We start from the raw sequence: 20,839 nt of genomic DNA, 5'->3' as shown, positions 1-20,839 counted from the left end.
CGAGAATGGAATAAACAGCACGCAAATCCTGCATACGTTGTTCCTTTTGATTTGATTCATTTGAATATTTCTAGATGCTCATTAGTAGAGAAAGAAAAAAGTATTATCATACTGAAAATTATAATTTTTGTTCATTTCAGAATCCTCTGCAGCCCTTGCTATCATCGCACTGCATGTGAATCTAGGGGCATTGAATTATAAAGCATATTTTTCATACTAGCAGTAAACCATCAAAACGAAATTAAATTCCTAGAATATGATAAGTTTTCCTGACTGAAGCCATATCTCTGTCTCAAATATCTATACTAAAAATCATATTGACTAACATCAAACCAAAAATCCCCCTCAGTCCTAAGTAAGTGGACTAGTTTAAATAATTTGAAGGCAAAAAAAAATGTTCTTTGTACCACTAATGTTCCTCATTTTTTCCCTAAAGCTATTTAACTTTGGGGTAATCTTTGAATTTACCACTTTAAAATCAAAGTCTCATCAGAACTCATATTTAGTCATGTTATTCTTAGTATGCTATCATGTGGTATTCGTTTGTGTTAAACCTGTTATGACCAGCATTGCATCAGATTGCATATAGAATGGAAAAAAATCAATTTCCTCAAAAATCGCCTTTGAAGATTCAAATTTAGTTGTGGGTTGCGATGCAGGAAGAATTTTATTACACTGCATGGTTTCACTGCATGCGCCAACATAGAACTTAGGACAGATGTGCATAATGAATGGAAAAGGAGACTAAGAAAATAAATAAAAAAAAGTAGAAACTTTTCTCTTTCTTGGAATATTTATTTTGAATAGAAGTCGCAAAAACAAAATAAATCTTTCGTGAAACAAACAGATGACAAGACAACAAGACAAAACATTTGTAAGTGAGCAGTAAACAGGAGCTGCCCAAGAGACAGAGCATGAATTGATTGCGTGCGTAAAAAGGATGTACGAAGGAGTTTTATCTTTTGTTGGAGGAATTGAAATAATCATAACAATAGCCTTCTATTCTAATTAGATCATAAATCAAACTTATGATGAAGTTTTGGTTCAGTTCAAAATGAAAAAAAAAAGTTTTTCTGAGGTAACTACCTACCATAACAAAACTAACTTGGTTTTCTAGAAGAATCAAAGTAGGCAGAAAAAAGAGGGATATTCTCTCAAAAATTAATAGGAAGATCCTTCAGGAGGGTAAGTGCAATTATTCATTTTTGAATGGAAACAAGATTAAACGTCTTTTTGTAAGCCGTTCAACTACAATATTTAAGTACAGAGGTTTTTATCTCTCATCAATCAGGAGAATACTGTGCCATTTAGACGCTTGAAAAATGTATTTCTACACTTCGTAAAAAGCTGGTTGGTAATTATTGAACAATTGTACTGTCTTAAATAAAACAGTGATAGCTTATGAGACTCATTCGTTCAAAGAAGATTGAGCCAGTAAAAACTTTAAAATAATTTGGGTAGATCAGACAGTTTGTACAGAAACAATAAAAAGAAATTAAAAATATCTAACTCGGTATGAATTGGCAGTACAAATGATGCCCTAGATTTTCATTTTTTCTATGGTCAAATAAGTTAGGGTAAGAAATAAAAATTTTAGTATCTCTTTCTTCATTACCTTGACAAAATAAACTGTATGAAAAACGGATAGGATATTTAAATATACAATTACAGAAAAATTTTGTTTCCTAATTAAGCATTTAAAAAAAAAGTCTACTAAGAACAGAAGATTTTAATGTATGAGTAATTTAGACGGAGGATGTTACTGTGCTTGAATGACCTTTTTCCCCTCTATCATGAGAGGATCAGGTTTATACTGAATATAATGCACGATGGCGAAAAAATGCTATCTCAGACTGAAATAATTAGGGTCATCAGGGTTAATACATTTTCTCAGAGGGAAAAAACTGATGATAGGACACGCAAAAAAAAACACAAATAAGGGGCTTGGGGAACAAGGCGCAGTTTCTCAAAAAAATTGAGATACTGATGATTTTAAAAGGAACTAAGGTTGAACTATATTCAATGAAGAATTCAATTTGTGAACATCAAAAAGTTTGTTAGAACTTCCATGTAATTTTGAAACTTTAATTACATATTTCTCATGATAGTAAAAACTGTACTTGTGCACCTTGTCCTCTGAGCCCCTCAGATCATCTACATCGCTTGAATTCGAGCTGTCCATTAGGGGAGCTTTGCCTGAAGGAGACAACCTGAAAATCCTGACGCATTAAAAAGTTATTTGAAACGAACATCAAAGTAAGGATTGCTGCTGATAACTGTTTCAATAGTTGTAACAGCTAGGTACAATTCATGTTTCTTGGACATATTGACACCCAAAAATTTAGTTTGGAATTGGAATTTTTCATACAATGTATCATCCAAAAAACCTTAACTAACAATGAGCCAGATATTGCACATCAGAGACAATATCATAAATGAAAAAGAGTGCTCCATTCACATCTTTTCAGTCATTCTTATACAGAGAGCACTGTTAGACTTCACTCAGACCCTCACTCTTAATGACATTTTCAGGCCCTTTTGAAGTGATGCACAAAAGGTACTTAAAGATTATCTAGGTCATGTCTCAATTTACTTACATCAACTAAAAATTAATTCACGATCTAATCAGCGTCTTTTGGCTTTTAACTTTCAATAGAGAAAAATGCCTCATGGAACTTTTCAGATGAAAGACAAAAAAAGATGACATGCGTATGTTAAAAGTTGGTCTCCAAAGAGTATCAATCAAAATCTACATGCATAAAAAAGGAAATTAGGGCAAACACTTTGATGGATATCAAAGCTTTGATAAACGAAATTCATTGCTAGCTCTGAGTTCGAAACTGTACTTGAAAAGTGGTGAGGCTGAAGACAACATTCAAATGTTCTTAAAAATGCTGACATGGTGAAAAAACAGCAAAATTGAGACTTTTTGGAGACTAAAATTGCATCATCGTACGGAGCATCTAACACATTGATTCCTCTTTATTTAGCGTCTTTCTCAGGAGAATCTATGTAAACTATAAGTTAAATAAACATTTTTGAACGATGTAGCACACAAAGCGTAGAATTCTGCTGCACCATAGTTCGGATATTTTATCAAATGAAAGAATATGAGATTAGCTGGTAAGTAAGTACCGAGGAGGAAAAAGATAAAAACTCTTGTTTTCTAGAATTAGAAATGATACAAAAAAATTATTACTTGCTTGCACTAGCTATACATATAGCAATAGCTTAATGGGTCTAATTTAAACTAAAGATGCCTCTTCTAAAATTATTAGTATCAGTGCTTGCAACGAGCAGTCTTCATTTACTCAATAGCACAGCTGAATAACAGCATATTTAGTGGATGGTAACGATTATTTTAACGTACACATCATTTCCATCCTTAGATATAGCTCCGTAACAGAAAAAACAGCTCTCATATTTATTTACAATAATACCTACTTTAATGTAAGCATTTAGTAACATGTTCTAATTACTACTCAAAGTCATATAATTTTTGTGCTGCAAGAAGAATTTTTGAAGAATGTTTAAAATAATGGTTTGTAATGTAAATATGCTTTTCACATTGATATTTTATACTTCATAATAAAGTCTGCCTGCAACAGGAGTTCAGAAAAAGAATCTAAGAATCTATGATAGTGCTGGATTTTATCTAAAGTTTGTAGTTCACAGGCGCCAGATTTCATTGAATTCACTTTACTAAAGCATTACTCGGAGTAACAACTGAGTGTTCCAAATACAGGGCTTAGCCTTCAGCAGATATCTCATATCTTTCAACACAGACGGACCTCTTTTGCATGATATTATTCAGGGGTGTAGAAAATTCCTCATCTTGCGATCCTAAGAGCATGGAGACCGTGAGGCCAATCTTGAGTTGTAAGGCAGTAATAATTAAAAAATGATGACTTGCTAACCCATTATCTTCGTGATTTACAGCACTATAGCCCATCACCTTAATCAAAATAACATTCTTAATTTTTATCAATACACTGTTATTCTTGTTGTCATTTCCCAACCTAAAATATCTTCTCAGGAAAATTATCTATATCAAGTCAAAGATTATGAACTTTTATTTCAGTTTTTTCTCATGCAAATTTTCATACATTGATTAAATTTTGTACGCCAATTAAATAGACGAAAGCTGAAAACAGTACAGCTAAAAATCAAATCAATGGGAATACATAAATTCATTCACTAAATGTGCTTAACAATACTTACGACAAGTCAAAATGATTTTAAATTCGATCAAGATAAAGCAATTTGCAACTTGCCATATTGCAAAATTGCCAACTTGCAATATTCTATGGAAATAATAACGGATAGGAACAAAATGCTGCGGCAAGTGATTTCCAAGAAGGGAGAAGTTCTGGTAGAGCTATGTATCTGAATACATACCAAATGAGTATTAGGACCATGAGAACCAACCTCTCGAGGGTGACATCGGGAATTTCGGTGGTGAGGACGGAGTCAGGAGTTCATCATCAATCACGATTTTTGAGTTGGTTTGCCTCTGCATTTCGCTTTCATATAACCTTACGTCTGTTAGAGACATACCGTACCACTCATCAATCCAGGCAAACGCTTGCCTGTGGCCTAACAGTAGAATGTTTCTTATTGACTGCAAAAAAGAAAGAGAGAAAATGATCATTTCAGAACTTGCTCCCTACATTAGGCAAATGGACGTATCTGTACCCAAAGGAGCATTATGTACTTTTTCAGAACTGAGTTATTAGAAAATAAACTGTAATGTCCCGTAAAGGATTAGCGGCAGGGCATTGACGAAGAGATGTTGCAGTGTCAGTTGCCCGATAACCTCTGGGAAGACAGGCATATGTGGCGTTTGGGTGTTGGAGAACGCCAGAGTGCGTTGTATAGCGACTTTATATATATAACTGTAACTTCCAAGAGGGTGAAAAAAGTAGAGAGGAATAAAGATGATTTTTTTTTTCATGTCATTGATCTTCCATGATGGAAAAGATTTTTTGACTTATCTTATGCACTTTTGAATTCTAGTTTAATCCTTACACCTACCATAAGGATTCCAAACAGGCCACTATGGTCTGGGGGCGCCGAATTGTGGCCATAAATCAGGAAATGATCAGAATATCATGAAATTTGGTGTACTTATGTTTTTTGGGTCGCTGAATTCAAATTTGACCTTAGTTTTACAAAATTCTTAAATCCAAGATGGCGGCAGGCCCTTGAAACCAAAAAATTAGAAGAAAAGCCAAAATATGATTAGAATACCAAATTGAATGTCAGTTTAATGTTTTGAAGGTTGTCTCACTATAATATGAAATCTATTTTTCAATGATCAAGAGGTTATCAGGGCAGAAGCCCCAAAAATACGTATTTAATCCAGAAAAATAAGAGGAGAAGAAATGATTGAAATTGAATCAAGTCAGTATTATGTTTTTCGGTCTATTGATCCTGACTGGAGCGTAAGTTAAAAAAATTGCACATTCAATATGGTGATATTCGTGTTAGCAAGACATATGGCATTAGCCCTTTAGAGCGCCCCCTCCCCGAACCAAAAATTGTCCCTAAAAATTTTCATTTCTAGCGATTTTTTAAAAATAATTTACTCTTTGATCATCAAACCCTGCTAGCAAAGTTTTCTAGATATACTCAATACTACTTAGACCTAAATAGCTTTGACATTCTTATACTCATTGGAGGCTGTCAACCATTCTGCGCTGATTTTCATGGTTAGAATTATTATAAAGATTCTAGGCCTAATGAATCGTGGCCAAAAATCCGATTTTTGAAAGTACTAAAATCTGGCAATCGAGCATATAATCCTTATCTACATCCTTTAGTAGGTGTGAAATGACCTATCAAATCTTATGTAATTGTTTTTACGATCAGATATATGGTGGCGAACTTCACATCCTCCGAGGTAAGTAAACAAACGTGAGAATTTAAAGTGCACGTTATCGTGTATTGCCTTGTGTCGTTTTGTGATAAGTTGGCGTAAATCCCCGATCAAATATGGACAAGAAAGGTGAAAGTAAGTACTTTTTGATGGTTTAATCGTTTTTATTAGTAAGATTAATTTTATGACCACCATGAGACTCCAAAGTTTTGTCCTAATTTAGGCAAAAAATTGCCTTCACCTTAAGTTTTAGTTATCACTAACACGAGCTAACACGTTCTTATCAGTGCAAGAATGTAGCTCATAATGTTCCTCTAACAGCATATCATAGGTTTTTTTGCATCTTTTTGCCTCTGGGGCCTTCAGACCCAGACCCAGATCAGACCCTAAAACCTTGCGGATTACCATTCTCGGGTTGCCTAGCCAGAAATTGAACTCGGAACCTGTTGATCTTAAAGCCAGCACTCCAACCACTACGCACCACAGCGGGCCGAGTTAATAAATTTGTATTATGTATACAGGCTAAAGAATAAAAAAAAAAACCTAAGTTTTATCCACCATTTGTCGTTTTTCCGGAGAAAATATTATTTTGCTTAAAAATGAGGTTTTTTGCAAAAAAAATTTATTTTCCGGAAATCTGGCAAGTGCTGGAAAAAAACTGATATCATTTTCGGATTCAGCAGCCAAAAATACATATGAATCACCCTATATCAAACGTTGACCTTGTCTCATCTCTCTTATCTCCTTCTGCAATGAAATCAGATTGCGCAGAAAATCGTATAAGTCCTTCACTAAAATGACCAAAAAAGGCCCCAGACGCAAAAATACGCAAAAAAACCTGTGATATCCTGTTAGAGGAACATATGAGCAACATTTTTGCACAAATGAGAACGTGTTACCTCGTGTTACTGGTAACTAAAACTTAAGGTGAAGGAAATTTTTTGCCTAAATTAGGACAAAACTTTGAAGTCTCATGGTGATCATAAAATTAATCTTAATAATAAAAACGATTAAACCATCCAAAAGTACTTACTTTCACCTTTCTTTTCCATATTTGATCGGGGATTTACGCCAACTTATCACCAAACGACACAAGGCAAGACACGATAACGTGCACATTAAATTCTCACGTTTGTTTACTTACCTCGAGGATGTGAAGTTCGCCACCATGTATCTGATCGTAAAAACAATTACAGAAGGTTTGATGGGTCATTTCACACCTACTAAAGGATGTAGATAAGGATTATATGCTCGATTGCCAGATTTTCGTACTTTCAAAAATCGGATTTTTGGCCACAATTCGGCGCCCCCAGACCATAGTGCAGGCCTTGGAAAATCTTGAATGGACGTCCATCCACAAAAATAAACTGGACTAGATTAAAGGTCACAGTTACACAAGCACAGAATGGTGCTGTTAAGATATGGAGCCATTTGCCGCTACAAGAGCCATACGCCAGGCATGTGACGTCATGCAGGGATTGGTCTTGATGGTCTGCTTCATTCATCTGCACAATGACTGATCTTTCCTCTTTGAAAAAGGATTTACACGGTGAAACTTTGTACATGCTTGATTGTGGTACATACAAAAAAAGAAGTCTAGAGAAGAGAGATAGTAGCTCAAGTCGAAAAATAGTTTCTTATCAGGAGCAGGCATTTGAGGCGCCTCATGAGGTTATGCTGTACAGCATCGACTCATAACTTCAGCATTAATGCCGTATGCCCAGGTAGCGGCCGTGCGGGCATGCTGCGCCGCGCCTTATGCGCGTAACCTGCCGGCGCCGGCTTCGGGCATTGAAGCCCGATACTGGAGTGCCGACCGAGCCAGCATTAAGCGCTGATGCTGAGGTTTGATGCTGGCTCAGGGACCAACATGGGCTTCAACTTCTGAGGCCGGACCCTCGGCTTGCGGCCCAATACGGCCTCAATTTTCGGACCCGCCACCCAGCTTAATTATCGACGGGGCTGTCCCAGAAGACCGCGACCCTCGGACTTGGCGATGAAATCGCGGAACACCCCTTTGTCTTGGCGGCGGCCCACGCCTCGCCAAGAAGTTCTAAGAAGTGGACGCCGAGGAAGGGTTGAAAACACAGCCCGGTGCAATTAGCCGACCAGCAGCCGGGCCCGGGGCGCTGGCGTCCGACGTGTTTGCTAATTGAAGCCGCCTCAATTTTGATGCTGGACTCAGCATCAAAACTGATGCAGCATCAGAAAATCAGCCCGGTGTCGGCTTCACCAGATTAAGCCGCCTCAACGGCAAATGCGCTCCCCCGGCGCATTGTTCGACGCAGCATGAAAGTCCGCGCCGGGCCTCCGCCTTGCGCGCCGATGCGACTCCGTTTATGATGCTCCCTCAAACCTCAGCTCTAAATCCCTGATCAGGAGTACATGAAGCACATACATCCGTGAAATTGAAATATGGTGCCGCAATATTATGTCAGAGGAAGAAATGAAAACAAACCTTTTGAATTATGTCTTCTACTTTTGTCTGGAGTCCCCAAACTTCAAAAGATGCTTCTACAACTTTATACGAACACATTATAGGTGTGATTGTGTCTCTCCAGCCTTCCGCAAGAGGTCCTCGACCAGTTTTCTTGGATTGAAAAAAACGCAGATCCTGAAATTTAAATAAAGGGAAGCCATTTGAACTCATTTATTGTCATAAATGAAACTTCTAACAGATTACTGAAATCTTTAAAACAATATTCAGTTGTTGTCAACTGTGATGAAAATCTTTACCCATTTACGGTACGTTTTAATTATGATTAGGTATGTTTTAACTAATCAAATGATATCAAATGAATGGTACCAATGAGACACAATATTATTCTATGCATTATGAATTGATGACATTATAAAGATGGCATGAATGAGATCAACAATATTGCTGACGATTACTGTTGGTTAATAGGCTATAATCTGAGAATCAAGGCCGCTGCTACAGCGGGGTTACAAGTTGGGGAGTAGGAGAGAAGCATTTCAGATTCATTGAATTTTTTTTTTTTTCTTTTTATAAGCTAAATAGTTTACAGATTTGATAATTGTATGAATCTTGTCAAAAGGATGAAAGAAAACTGCTCTTTTAATGATTTAGGGTGGTTGAAAATTACTGAGAAAGCTTTTTAAGATGAAGAAAACAAATTGACACGCCATAAAGTGGCTGGTACAAACAGATAAAGCAAAATCAATACTTATGGATTTTATCTTTGATAAATTTCTCGATGTAGGTATTTCTGCAATGCAAATATTTCCCGATCAATTGGGGAAAAAATTCATTGCCTTGGATTGTTTTTTTCTGAAAACATTGAAAGGAGAACTGGCTTAGTTAAATGTTCCACTCACCTCCTCTTCTTTATAATGTTTAGGATTGATTTCATCATAGGCAATATCTATGACATCAACTTCTCTAAGCGCCAATTCTGTTTCTGACAGATTCAAACACTGAAAATAAATAAGGAAAAAAAGGTTAAATAAACCCTTATTATTGCTTTTTACAAAGGAAAAAGCTGAAAAGCATTTTGATACTTGGTTTCTAATCAATATTTCAGGTAGAACATGATTGGCGTGACGAAAATCATTTAAATCAACTCCTAACTGAGACAGTTAACATTTTACGATGCAGAAATTCAATCCTACTGCTCATGAAAAAAATAAAGTCTATGTGAGAACTGTACTGAATGTTATGGTAACAATATTTGCGGTATTAAAATATGGCAACCTTGATCTTGGTGCTTTGCTTGAGTTCTTGCCTGTTGTTAATATTTTGAACGACACATGGTGGGGAAGGAAAATTGCTTTATTAAGAAGCTTGTCAGAACTGTTGTAATGAGCAGTTTAATTCTAATAGGCTATTGTTTTTCTTGTGAGCAGGGAATCAGGGATTTCAAATTTCTCATGACTAGTAGGGACAAAAACGTTAACATTTTAGTTAAGAGTTGATTTCAGTGATTTTTTACTTAAAGGCAAACATTTTTCTTGCTGGTGAAGAACCTGAAAATTGTATTTGAGGACTCTAGATCTTTTATTAACTAACTAACAAGTCGCTCTTATAGCGCTTCTGTGCGCTCTGTGACACCCAACCGCCACTGATAGCGATCCTGCCAGAGCTCCTCCGGCAGATCGCATCTCCTCATTTCCTGCCTTTATCCCTAGATCTTCCTAGGCTCTAGATCTTTTGCCTTTGAAATTTTATCTAGGTTTAAATCCAAAAAAAAAAGGAGAGAGCTACTGAAACATTGCACTTACATTATCGTTAGAGCCGTTATTATCTTCGAATTTTGTCCTTATAGATATGGTAAATTTCGGCAAGAAGGAACACTGTCAAAAATACAGAACAAAAATTAAAATAATAAACATTGAAACACTGTTCTATAGAATCAGTTAAACATAAGGATTAAGTTTGCTGAATTTGATAGCGAACCAACTAGTTGACCTATATCAATAGTCAGCACTAATTATGTGTCTTGAAAGATTACAGAAAAACCACAACCCTTGGAAGAACTGCTCTTTCCTGAAGAAATAAATACTAACCCTGGCATTGTACGTCAAATATTGAAGATTTGAGGGAATGATATATCACAGTGGGTTTAAAGCTGAAGTTGCTGGTAAGGGTATCCTGGCTTAAAAAGATTTTACTAATTTACGAGGCAGTTCCCTGTTTGGTAGCAGTTTAGGACCCAACATTAAAAATATTATAAATTATAGATGACAACTTGCAACCAAGCACTTTCATATGGATTTTGTGAACGGCAACTTGTAGGTGAAAATGTTCTCTATTTTGCTGTCATCTTGCACTCCATCTACTATTCAGAGATTGCTGATTTGTGTTGCACGACACAGATCCAAAAATATACTTCATTGACCAAGTGCTTCACACTGAGTCATGCGGCACACTTGACCTGTGTGTGAAAGGATCTGTACATTAGTTATAATTCTTACTATGAAATAGATAAAGTTGTAGTATGTAAGTATGTTGTAGTAAATAGATAAAGATTCTTACTGTGTATTCTGCGAGCGAGAAAATTCCGGAAAACCATGAAACAAAAGAAAAATAACATTTTAATTAGAAATTACGGTATACTTAAATAAAAAAAAAAAAAAAAAAAAAAAAAAAAAAAAAGGAAAACAAATGGTGAGGCTTAGATGATGCAGTAATAAACGCATGGAATTTCTGAAGAGGATCTTTGGTTCACAAGAGCAACATTGCTGCTAAATTTCAATGAAAATAAACTAAATGATGTTGGGGAAAAGGAATGTTTGTCTTGTGCATTAAAAGGCAACATTGTGCACTCTCATAGATCTGAACTCTCTATTGAACCATTAAATTTCAGCTTTTAGGGCGAACAGAAAGAAAGGACAAGAATGTAAAAAACTCTGTTGTTTGACAACTCTCAGATGAGAAAATTTTCATTTTCAAATTCTAACTTTTAGATACGAAGTATACAAAATGGGATACTTGACTTAGTATCACCACTTTATCCTATCAGGCAGGAGGAAATCATGCAGAAGTCACTTAATCGGTTTTTACCTTTACTTTGAGAAACTTTTTCTTTTACCATAAGCTGATTGTCTTTTTTATCATCATATGCCTAAAATTTTTCGGGTTAATTATTTTTTTTTTTCTTCGTCAGACTGGATGATTGAGTTTCAGTATGCAACACAATAAAAACGCAGCAACCAGAAATTCCTTTTCTCAGATATTTAACACATGATTCAGAATGATTAAGCAACAGAACATGGAAAGATAAATATAGAAATTTCATGTTTACCTGTTATAGTAAAAGGGTAATAGTTCCAGGCCTTTTCTGTGACGTAAAATACTTTCGGTATTAGTGACTGGACCCAGTACGGTAACTGACTGGAAAAACAAAAGGAGGAGATGTATAAGTCATGATCTTAATTAAATATAAATGTCCCATGATATTTTTAATCCTAGGCTTTTCCTCAATGGAGTGGATCATTGATAGAGATTAGTGGCTTAATCTGGTTAAATAGTGCCCTCCTTAAAGGCACAGCAGAGCAATCTATACAAAATGGTTCTTATTTTTGGAACCTTCGAATGATGTTGTTACTTTTTCTTTTTTTTTACTACTTCAAACACCACACAGGTGATAATCCTGCGCTTACACTTAGAGCCCCGCCACCTCCGTCCCTACCAAGTACCAGCCCAAGGCAAACGTTGTTTGAGACCATCAGACTCGGGTCGCCTAGCCAGGAATCAAACCCGGGACCTCCTGAATGAGCGCTGCGAACACTACACCACAGGCGGCCACTGAATTTGCCTAACTTGAAAACAAGATTCAATCAGAAATATTGTTTAGGCCAAGATGCGTGATATGAGTGAGAATAGTCAAGCGACTGATTGATGACAATATACTTTCCTGGTGTCTTAGTAAACTAAGGAAAGTCTAAATTTAGGAAAATGGTAGATTATAGATTAGCAAAAGGTATACATCCTCTCATGAAAGGCTAGCTGTTAAATTATGCTTATTGTTACCTAATGAGTGAACATCTAGGTTTTGGAGCAACGTTCAAAACACATTGAACCACAAAACTATTTGCAACGAACAAACACTCAAACAATAAGAGTTTCACTTAAGAAAGTTAACGCAAAAAATTGAGAGTCAAATAGAGATTTTTTCTCCCTACTTTGTTACAAACTGAATCCAAGAAAAAAGCAGTGCCGATGAGAGACAAAAGTTGTCAACCAAAATGACACTAAGGGATCCAGCTAGAGCAGTGTTTTTGAAGTTATAGATGTATTATTCAACCTGTGCCATTCATATGAAGATCCTTAATCTTTAAGACTTACCTAGATAAGTGGATACGTTTTTCGGTATATTGACCTTTGCCATGAGTTGAATCTTCACAGGCAACATTGACAACAGTTTCTACACCTTCACCGGATTCAGTTTGTTCATTGCTATGCCTAGCAATCATATACAGCTGACCTATTTGATACTAAAAAAAAAAAAAAAAAAAAAAAAACACCAAATTTTTAAAATAAAGATTTCTAAGAGAACTTGAGCGATTAATTCAGGGAGACCCGGTACCAAAAGTAATCACAGTCTGTTGGATATCAAGTGAGACTTAAGTTGTCACTTGTTGACTTAACTTCTACCAGCAATACTACTACCACCATCGTATAGCCATTGAGGATTGACCAAGTGACCAAGCTATGCATATATACCTCAGACGGTCCACTACACGAGATACTCAAAAGTAAATACTTCAGTATCAGCTGACCTGACAAGAACTTCGATATTTTGAACTATGAAGTACCATGGTTAACATATTGAGGCATTTGAATTGATGCAAGACAGGCTGTAGATGCAATTTTTCCTTCACTCTAAGGACATGAGAGTGATTTTGAATTGCTCGACTGATGTTAGCCAGGAGTTTTAAGTGTCAAAACAGGGGCTACTTGTTGGTTTTACATGTTCAGCTAATTGCTAATGCCTTAAACTTTAAGTAAGTACAGCTAATACTTGACATAATCTGAGAAGAAATCTTAGCTTGCAACTGTAAGACTCTTATATGTGGAGTTTTCATGGACTCACACAGTCAGTAAGTGATATTTGACAGTGACATTACTTACTTCAGGGGCGCTCCATGTAAGAAAGAAACTTATGGCCGTGCCTCTTCCGAATTTCTTTCTTTCATGGGCGCTCCCTTATGCACCTAACACTCGGGTATTAATTAATCCATTCAATAAGTCAATTAGTTATATGATTAGAATATGTCCTTAAATAAACCAATACTTAAACAATAATGCAGCAAGCTCTGAGGTAATCAATTAAATGACAATTGATGACTTCACCAATAGAACGACAGGGTTGCATCCAGTGTCAAGCTCTGATGCCTTGGGTACTTCACACAATTTGGTAATGATAGGAGACAAAACGGCAGAGTGTAATAAAATCAATTCAAGTAATGAAGTGGAGATCCTGAGGTGACGCTAGGAATGTTAAATAATGCAGACGGACTGCCGAGAACATGAACCCTGCAAACTTGCAGGAGATGTCACTGCTAACGGTAACAAAAACAATTGATCATCAAGGTGGTATCAAGAGAGAATGAGGGTGTAAGTTAAAAGACAAATTTTACCTCTTCCACAGTTAGGGGCATGCATGTTCTGTATTCTTTGATCAAAACCATTGTGAAAATGGTTGGACTTCCACCAAAATCGCACTTTTCCAAAGAGGTCGAATCTGTCACTGAATGCTAAAACGCACTTACAATTCTAGGGAAATTCACTTGAAATGTTAGGGAAGAAAGTAAGGAATTGATCACATAGTGCAAGATGCTTTGAATCTTAAAGAGTCACAAAAGAAATCACCAAATTATTAGATCGCTGAATCGCAGAAAGGGAAATTTGAAGATCGCGCAGTTGAGGTTGAGGTTAGAAAATTTTGCTCCATTTTCCAGCGATAGATCGAGCCTAGATCGAGCCACTTGATCGATAGTCGAAACTTCGCGGGACGGTTGAAAGAAGCGCGCGCAAATTCAATCTGACGGGCGTTGAAATATTGAGCGCAAATCTCATCTCATTGTTAGTACCCCTGATCCCGCGGTTCACAAAGCTCTAAAAAACAGAAACCGAGGCCAGAACCAGGGCGGCTTATTTTAGGCCACATCCAACATCTTGGAGTTGAGAATTTTAAAAAATTGACTAAAAATTCGAGTTTCCCGTCGAAAAATACCCCCGGACACCTAATTTCAGAAAATTCCATCGAACAGGAGCCGAGATAGCATTTTAAGCCACTTCAGTCATTTCGGATTTTCGAATTATGAATTTTTTGAATTTTGACAGATTTTGATTTAAAACGCGTGATACCCAAAATCGAAGCTCAGATTCGGATTCCTTGTAAAAAATCGATGCGATTTCATGTATCATACCCTGGCACCGAATTTCAGAAAAATCCATCGAACAGGACCCGAGATAGCATTTTAAGCCACGCCCGTCATTTCGGATTTTCGAATTTGGAGCATGTGACTTAAAACGCGTGATACCCAAAATCGAAGCTCAAATTCGGATTCCTCGTTGAAAATCGATGCGATTTCATGGATCATACCCGAGCATAGCGTGAAGGATAGACACGTAACGTAGGCATACTGATTCGAGCATATGAATGCAACGTGGCAACATGGGTAGTGCTCAGTGGGTCAGCGGAGGAGGAAGAATAAGAATTTATCGTGAGGAATTCCTCGGGACGAAACCGAACGCTAAGCGCCGCGGCGGCGTAGTTCAAAGGGAAAGTATGACAGAATCTACACGCGTCGTTAAACCTTTTTCCTTCACGCCATTTTAACATATGATACATGAAATCTCATCAATTTTTCACGAGGAATCCGAATCTGAGCTTAGATTTTGGATATTACGCGTTTTAATCTATTTAAAATCGTAGGAGAAATTACAGAATTGTCCTTGAAAATTGATCACACATTAGTGTTTTTTTACGTCATTAAACCTCTTTCCTTCACGCTATTCTAACATAATACATGAAATCGCATCAGTTTTTCACGGGGAATCCAAATGTGAGCTTAGATTTTGGATATTACGCGTTTTAATCAATTTAAAATTGTTAGAGAAATTACAGAATTGTCCTTGAAAATTGATCACGCATTAGTATTTTTTTACCCCCTTTTTCTTCTGCGTTCGGTCTTGTCTCCACGGGCCTTTTCACGAGATTTGTCCCAAGGAAAAATCCCACTTACGAAGCATTTTTCCCAATACCAAGTATGGTCCTTTTACTCCTAGGACCCACTGAGTATGAGGAAGAAGAAGTGTAGGTAAACGGATTGTGCGATATTTTGTTGAATACTCCATTGGTCATGATTGTTTAGTTAAAATAATGTGTCTAATTGTCAATTGAGTGCACTTATTATTTTAATGCCGGTTAAATACTCGACTTTATCTCGTGAAGGAAGAGGAGGTGAGGGTCTATTGATGCCGACAATTTTAAAAGTCCGAAAATCGAAATTTATTTTGCACAATCTGACAACATTGTAAGGAAAAATTATTTCCGTCACATAAGTACGTGTTTTTAACATCAAACATACAACCTGTCAATAGTAAAAGTCAAGAGTAAACTACCTACCCTATTTATTTAAGCAAGCATAAAAACCTCATGTATACACATAAGATACGCATGCGACTTAGGTAAAAGTCAAATTTTCTCGAAAACGAAAAGTCGTATCAAAATTCGGTCAGTACAGTTTTCCGATCTTCGATAGTGTAAAAGAATCACGTCGGTCCGGGGCGGATTGGAGGAGGGGAATTTTCCGAAAATATTTTCCAGCGAGGGTATTTCCTGAATTAGACCCTCTTCTCCAGTCTCCGATACCAGACCCATCCCAGAGGATAATATGGTCTATCGATGCCGAAAATTTTACAAGTCCAAAAATCCGAATTTTTTGCCTAATTTGACAACAATGTAAGGAAAATATTTAATTTCTTGCACCATCTGGCAACACTGTAAAATTCGATGTTGCAAAATTTCATCGATAAATAAATCATTTAATTATGTGCACCGTCCGGCAACTTGGTTATATCTTTTAATTTCCCGAATCAGACCTTACACTCCAGTCATACCTGACCCATACCGGAGGTGATGGTCTATTGATGCCGACAATTTTAACAGTCCGAAAATCGAAATTTATTTTGCACAATCTGACAACATCGTAAGGAAAAATTATTTGCGTCATATACGTGTTTTTAACATCAAACATACAACCTGTCAATAGTAAAAGTCAAGAGTAAACTACCAACCCCATTTATCTAAGCAAGCATAAAAACTCGTATATACACATAAGATACGCATGCGACTTAGGTAGAAGTCGAATTTTCTCGAAAACGAAAAGTCGTATCAAAATTCGGTCTGTACAGTTTTCCGATCTTCGATAGTGTAAAAGAATCGCATCGGTCCGGGGCGGATCGGAGGAGGGGGATGTTCCGAAGATTTTGACCATTGCGGGCGGAGGTGATGGTCTATTGATGCTAAATTTTTACAAGTCCGAAAATCGAAATTTATTTTGCACAATCTGACAACGTTGTAAGGAAAATTTAATTGCGTCATATACGTGTTTTTAACATCAAACATACAACCTGTCAATAATAAAAGTCAAGAGTAAACTACCAACCCCATTTATTTAAGCAAGCATAAAAACTCGTATATACCCATAAGATACGCATGCGACTTAGGTAAAAGCCGAATTTTCTCGAAAACGAAAAGTCGTATCAAAATTCGGTCAGTACAGTTTTCCGATCTTCGATAGTATAAAAGATTCGCATCGGTCCGGGGCGGATCGGAGGAGGGGAATTTTCCGAAAATATTTTCCAGCTAGGGTATTTCCTGCATCAGATCGTACTCTCCAGTCTCCGATACCAGACCCATCCCGGAGGTGTCCTGTCACAGTCGGTGGAAGTTGGTATTTGAACGGTATCGGTGCAACGACGTTCAAATTCCATAAATCAAATTATTTGAAACGGTTCAAGGTCAGTGGGATGCTCAGACAACGAGACAAGCGTAATTGCGGTTTGAATGCGACGAGCGCACAGAGAGTACAGAGCAGACAGGCAAAAAAGAGAGGAAGAGAACCTGTTTTGTATGCGAAAAATTATGCATTCTGATTGGCTAGCGGTGACGTCAGCTCAGAACAAGACTCCGCTGATCGGCGCGGTGCGGCGGTCGCTCGCAGATCGGGTCTTGAAAAAAGGTATAAATTGAACCACGTGTCATCAAACCGGTCAGTTGTGTTTGTCGTCTGGAAGAGAAAGGACCTGTGAAGTGAACGCTCCCGCTGTGCCTTAAAAAAATGAATTCTAACGAGGTTGACTTGGAGTCCGGTGACCAACTCGACTTCGAGCTTGAAGAGATTCCGACCGAACCGACAAACGATGACCAGCCCGACACTTTCCCCGCTTTTCTGAACAAACCACTTGCAAAACCACCCCGAGATTCAAGACTTAGCCGCTTTGTTCAATTTCTGAAAACTTTCTCGAAAAAAATTGGAGCACAGTGGGATGGAATGAGAGAGTGGTATAATCAACAGGAAGGTTTGGATGAGCGTGTTCAGCAAATCTGGTGTATTGTGCGATGCGTCATTGACTTCTGCAAATGTTGTTGCTGCCTTTTGGACCTGGCGCGCGACTTTTTCTCATAGTATTTTTCAAAATTTAGGAGAGGACTTTACTCCAAGGCAATCATAGCTTTGTCATCAAAAGTTTGTACATGTAAGGGTGGATGATGACTTAAAAAGCTAACTGATCCGACACTTTGTCATCAAAGCTTTGTCATCAAAACATATTACATATTCCTACAGATGAATTCGGATAGTGAGGGATGACCTTGCAAACAATCTCCGTTATCTGGCATTATAACGGTCAATAAATACTAAAATAACTTGAATCGTCAACAAAATGATTCCAAAATTCAAAAAACCGCCAATTGCAAGCCAAGCGGACGCCGCACCGCGCCGTTGGATATCTGAATGCCTCACTAGCGCCTACAAATAGCTGGGTAGGCAAACACACCTACAATCGTCGATTTGTCGTTGCAGACTTGCAGATCTCGCAAATCACCTGAGGTCGCGGAGTTGTGTGGGCTCCCGCGTATGCAACTTGCGCATAGTATTTTTAATTTTTTTCCTCCCTTCTTTTTTTTCCGCTATTATTTGTGTAAAAAGATTTTTCTGCCTTTTATTTTAAATTTCAATCAGAAAACAGAGACGCAAAGCCTCTAAACCACCACAAAAACTAAAATCAGAAACTGACAAAAGTCGATGTCAAATATTTGTCCTTGCCGGAATTTGACAGTCATTTTTTAAACCATAAGTATTTTGTCGCTGTCATTTTTCTAACGATATTTTGAAAAGAAAAGGGAAAATTTGAGAGAATTTGGCAATTGTCTGTTTGGTTGCCGCACGATAGCTACAGTAACCAGACTGTTTTGGGCTCACCTCTCACGGATCAGCGGAATGATTGTTGAAATTGCCAGACAAAGCGATAGACAACGAAGACATAGGGCGTATGGAGCGACCCGATTGGTTGAAATGTATGGTCCTCATAGACGAAGGGGATAAATGGTGAACTAACTATAGGGCATGGGGTCTCTCGTGTGTTACCGTTAGTTAGTCTTTTACTTTCCTTTAGTCTTTTAATTACCTTTCTCCTTTGTCCATTTGAGCCACCCGCTTCCACCAGGGTCCCTCCATATCGCCCCTTTGTCTTCTTTGTCCGTAGTTTTGTCTATCAATTTCAACAATCAGCCCGCAGGTGCAGACTTCTGATTTCCCACCGAAGTGAACGCCCGTTCAATGTGATTTCTCCATGTTTCTTAAGTTAAATTTTCGCATATAACTGCACTTTTGCTAGGCCTTGTTCACACGCGCAAAGCACCCGAAACTTTGGCGAAATAAGTTATAGCTGAATTATAACTTATTACGTCTGCACACAAAAAAAGAGGCAAAAAACGATGCGCTGAAGTTCCGCGAATCGTCGCTTGTGTGGAATTGTGGATGAGGCCTAATGAAAACATGTTTTTTGCTTACTTATGGAGATTTTTACGGAGATCCCAGAGGAGATTAAATTGGGACGGATTTGGAAATCGATCAATTAATGGAAAAAGCATCAGGAACACCCTAAAATGCTTCACAGACAACTGAAGTGATTTTAGTATTTGTGCCAGTCCCAAGTCTGGATAAAGTGTGAGGGGAGGATTTATTTTTTATAATTTAGCAAACCGGAAAATTTAGCAAATTGTAAGCACTTTTAAGTAAAAATCACAGAAATCACCTCAAACTAATTTCGGGGGGGGGGGGGGGGTATTTGGACCCCAAAATACGTCAGTTCAATGGTCATACGATTTTCCCGCGAAATGAACCAATTTCCCCTAACTTTGCCTCGACACATCTTAATAAGTTCAAAATCAATTCAAAATTGCGTTTTCAAGTCCCCCAAATCTCAGGCAAAGTTAAAAAAAACGAAATTTAAGGTGATTAAATAAGTAGGTATTCAGGCGAATTTTTAAGGAATTTCAGCGGTCCAAGATTGCGTCCCCTAAGGCATTCCCTGCACGTTGGGGGTGTCATATCCTGACCTGTATTGCTTAAAATGATATTATAAGTATTTTAAATTGCATTTTGATTAATTCTACGCGTTTGCCGGGCCTTAACCAGAGTCCTGACAATTTCTCGAAAAAATCAAAAATTTGGCAACAAAGATGGCAACGGGGCGGGCTCAGGACATCATCCAAAAATTCTGAAAAATTTGGGCGTTATTTTGATGCCAAAACGCAACTTTTTTGCACTAGCCATCTAGGAATTTCGAAAAAATTTCAAAAATGGTCCACCCTAGGGGAGCCGCTGGGTGGCTCCTGTTCACTATTTATTATTTACTGTGACATGTGGCTTGTTTCCCTCCAAGGAAATTTGAAACTAGGAGATACCTAGTGACAGGAAAAAAAATTCTCTTTCAGAGTTAAACAAATTCGGTTTCATATTCATTGCATTTCGTGATTGGTATTGTGGTTTGTTAATTGTTATTAAGCCATTAAACATTCAATGGATTTGAATATTCTGTGAGAATTTCAAGGAATAGCGTGGATTCGTCTTCCCTGGGGCAAAATAAAATGGGGGATTTTGAGACACTGCAAACAAGATACCCTTTCTTGCAATTTCACTATCATTAAAAGGAAATAAAAAGCCATACCAGCTTAAATTTTCAAAGCTCTCTAGAACTAGAGAGTTGATTTTTGACAAAACTGACCACCAATGAGTTAAGAAACAATTGGTTGAGGGGCAGATCTAATCTCCTAAATCGATGGTGTTCTATTGTTTTAAAAAATGTTGTGAAGGAAGTTTTGAAAGTTGGTGACATTTAATACCTAAAAAAAAAAAAAAAAAAAAAAAAAAAAAAAAAAAAAAATTATATAACTTTGGATCCTACAAAACTTTTGCATAAAA

General features: G+C 37.3%; 1 protein-coding gene across 1 annotated transcript; it reads right to left on the bottom strand.

Annotated features, from left to right (window-relative positions):
• Positions 1-774: 774 nt before the first annotated feature.
• rdgBbeta (cytoplasmic phosphatidylinositol transfer protein 1) lies at positions 775-14,297 on the bottom strand. Its single transcript, XM_019052170.2, has 8 exons — positions 13,982-14,297; positions 12,687-12,835; positions 11,644-11,732; positions 10,875-10,882; positions 10,121-10,192; positions 9,218-9,316; positions 8,337-8,492; positions 775-4,621 (listed from the first exon to the last, which is right to left on the bottom strand). The coding sequence occupies exons 1-8, from the start codon at positions 14,030-14,032 to the stop codon at positions 4,409-4,411; spliced, it is 837 nt and encodes a 278-aa protein (XP_018907715.2). The 5' UTR covers positions 14,033-14,297; the 3' UTR covers positions 775-4,408.
• Between the last annotated feature and the right edge of the window lie 6,542 nt (positions 14,298-20,839).

This window comes from Bemisia tabaci, chromosome 5, assembly GCF_918797505.1.
Source record: "Bemisia tabaci chromosome 5, PGI_BMITA_v3".
Taxonomy (NCBI): domain Eukaryota; kingdom Metazoa; phylum Arthropoda; class Insecta; order Hemiptera; family Aleyrodidae; genus Bemisia; species Bemisia tabaci.
The sequence above is the reverse complement of the archived record's forward strand: the minus strand, read 5'-3'. Positions and strand labels throughout refer to the sequence as shown.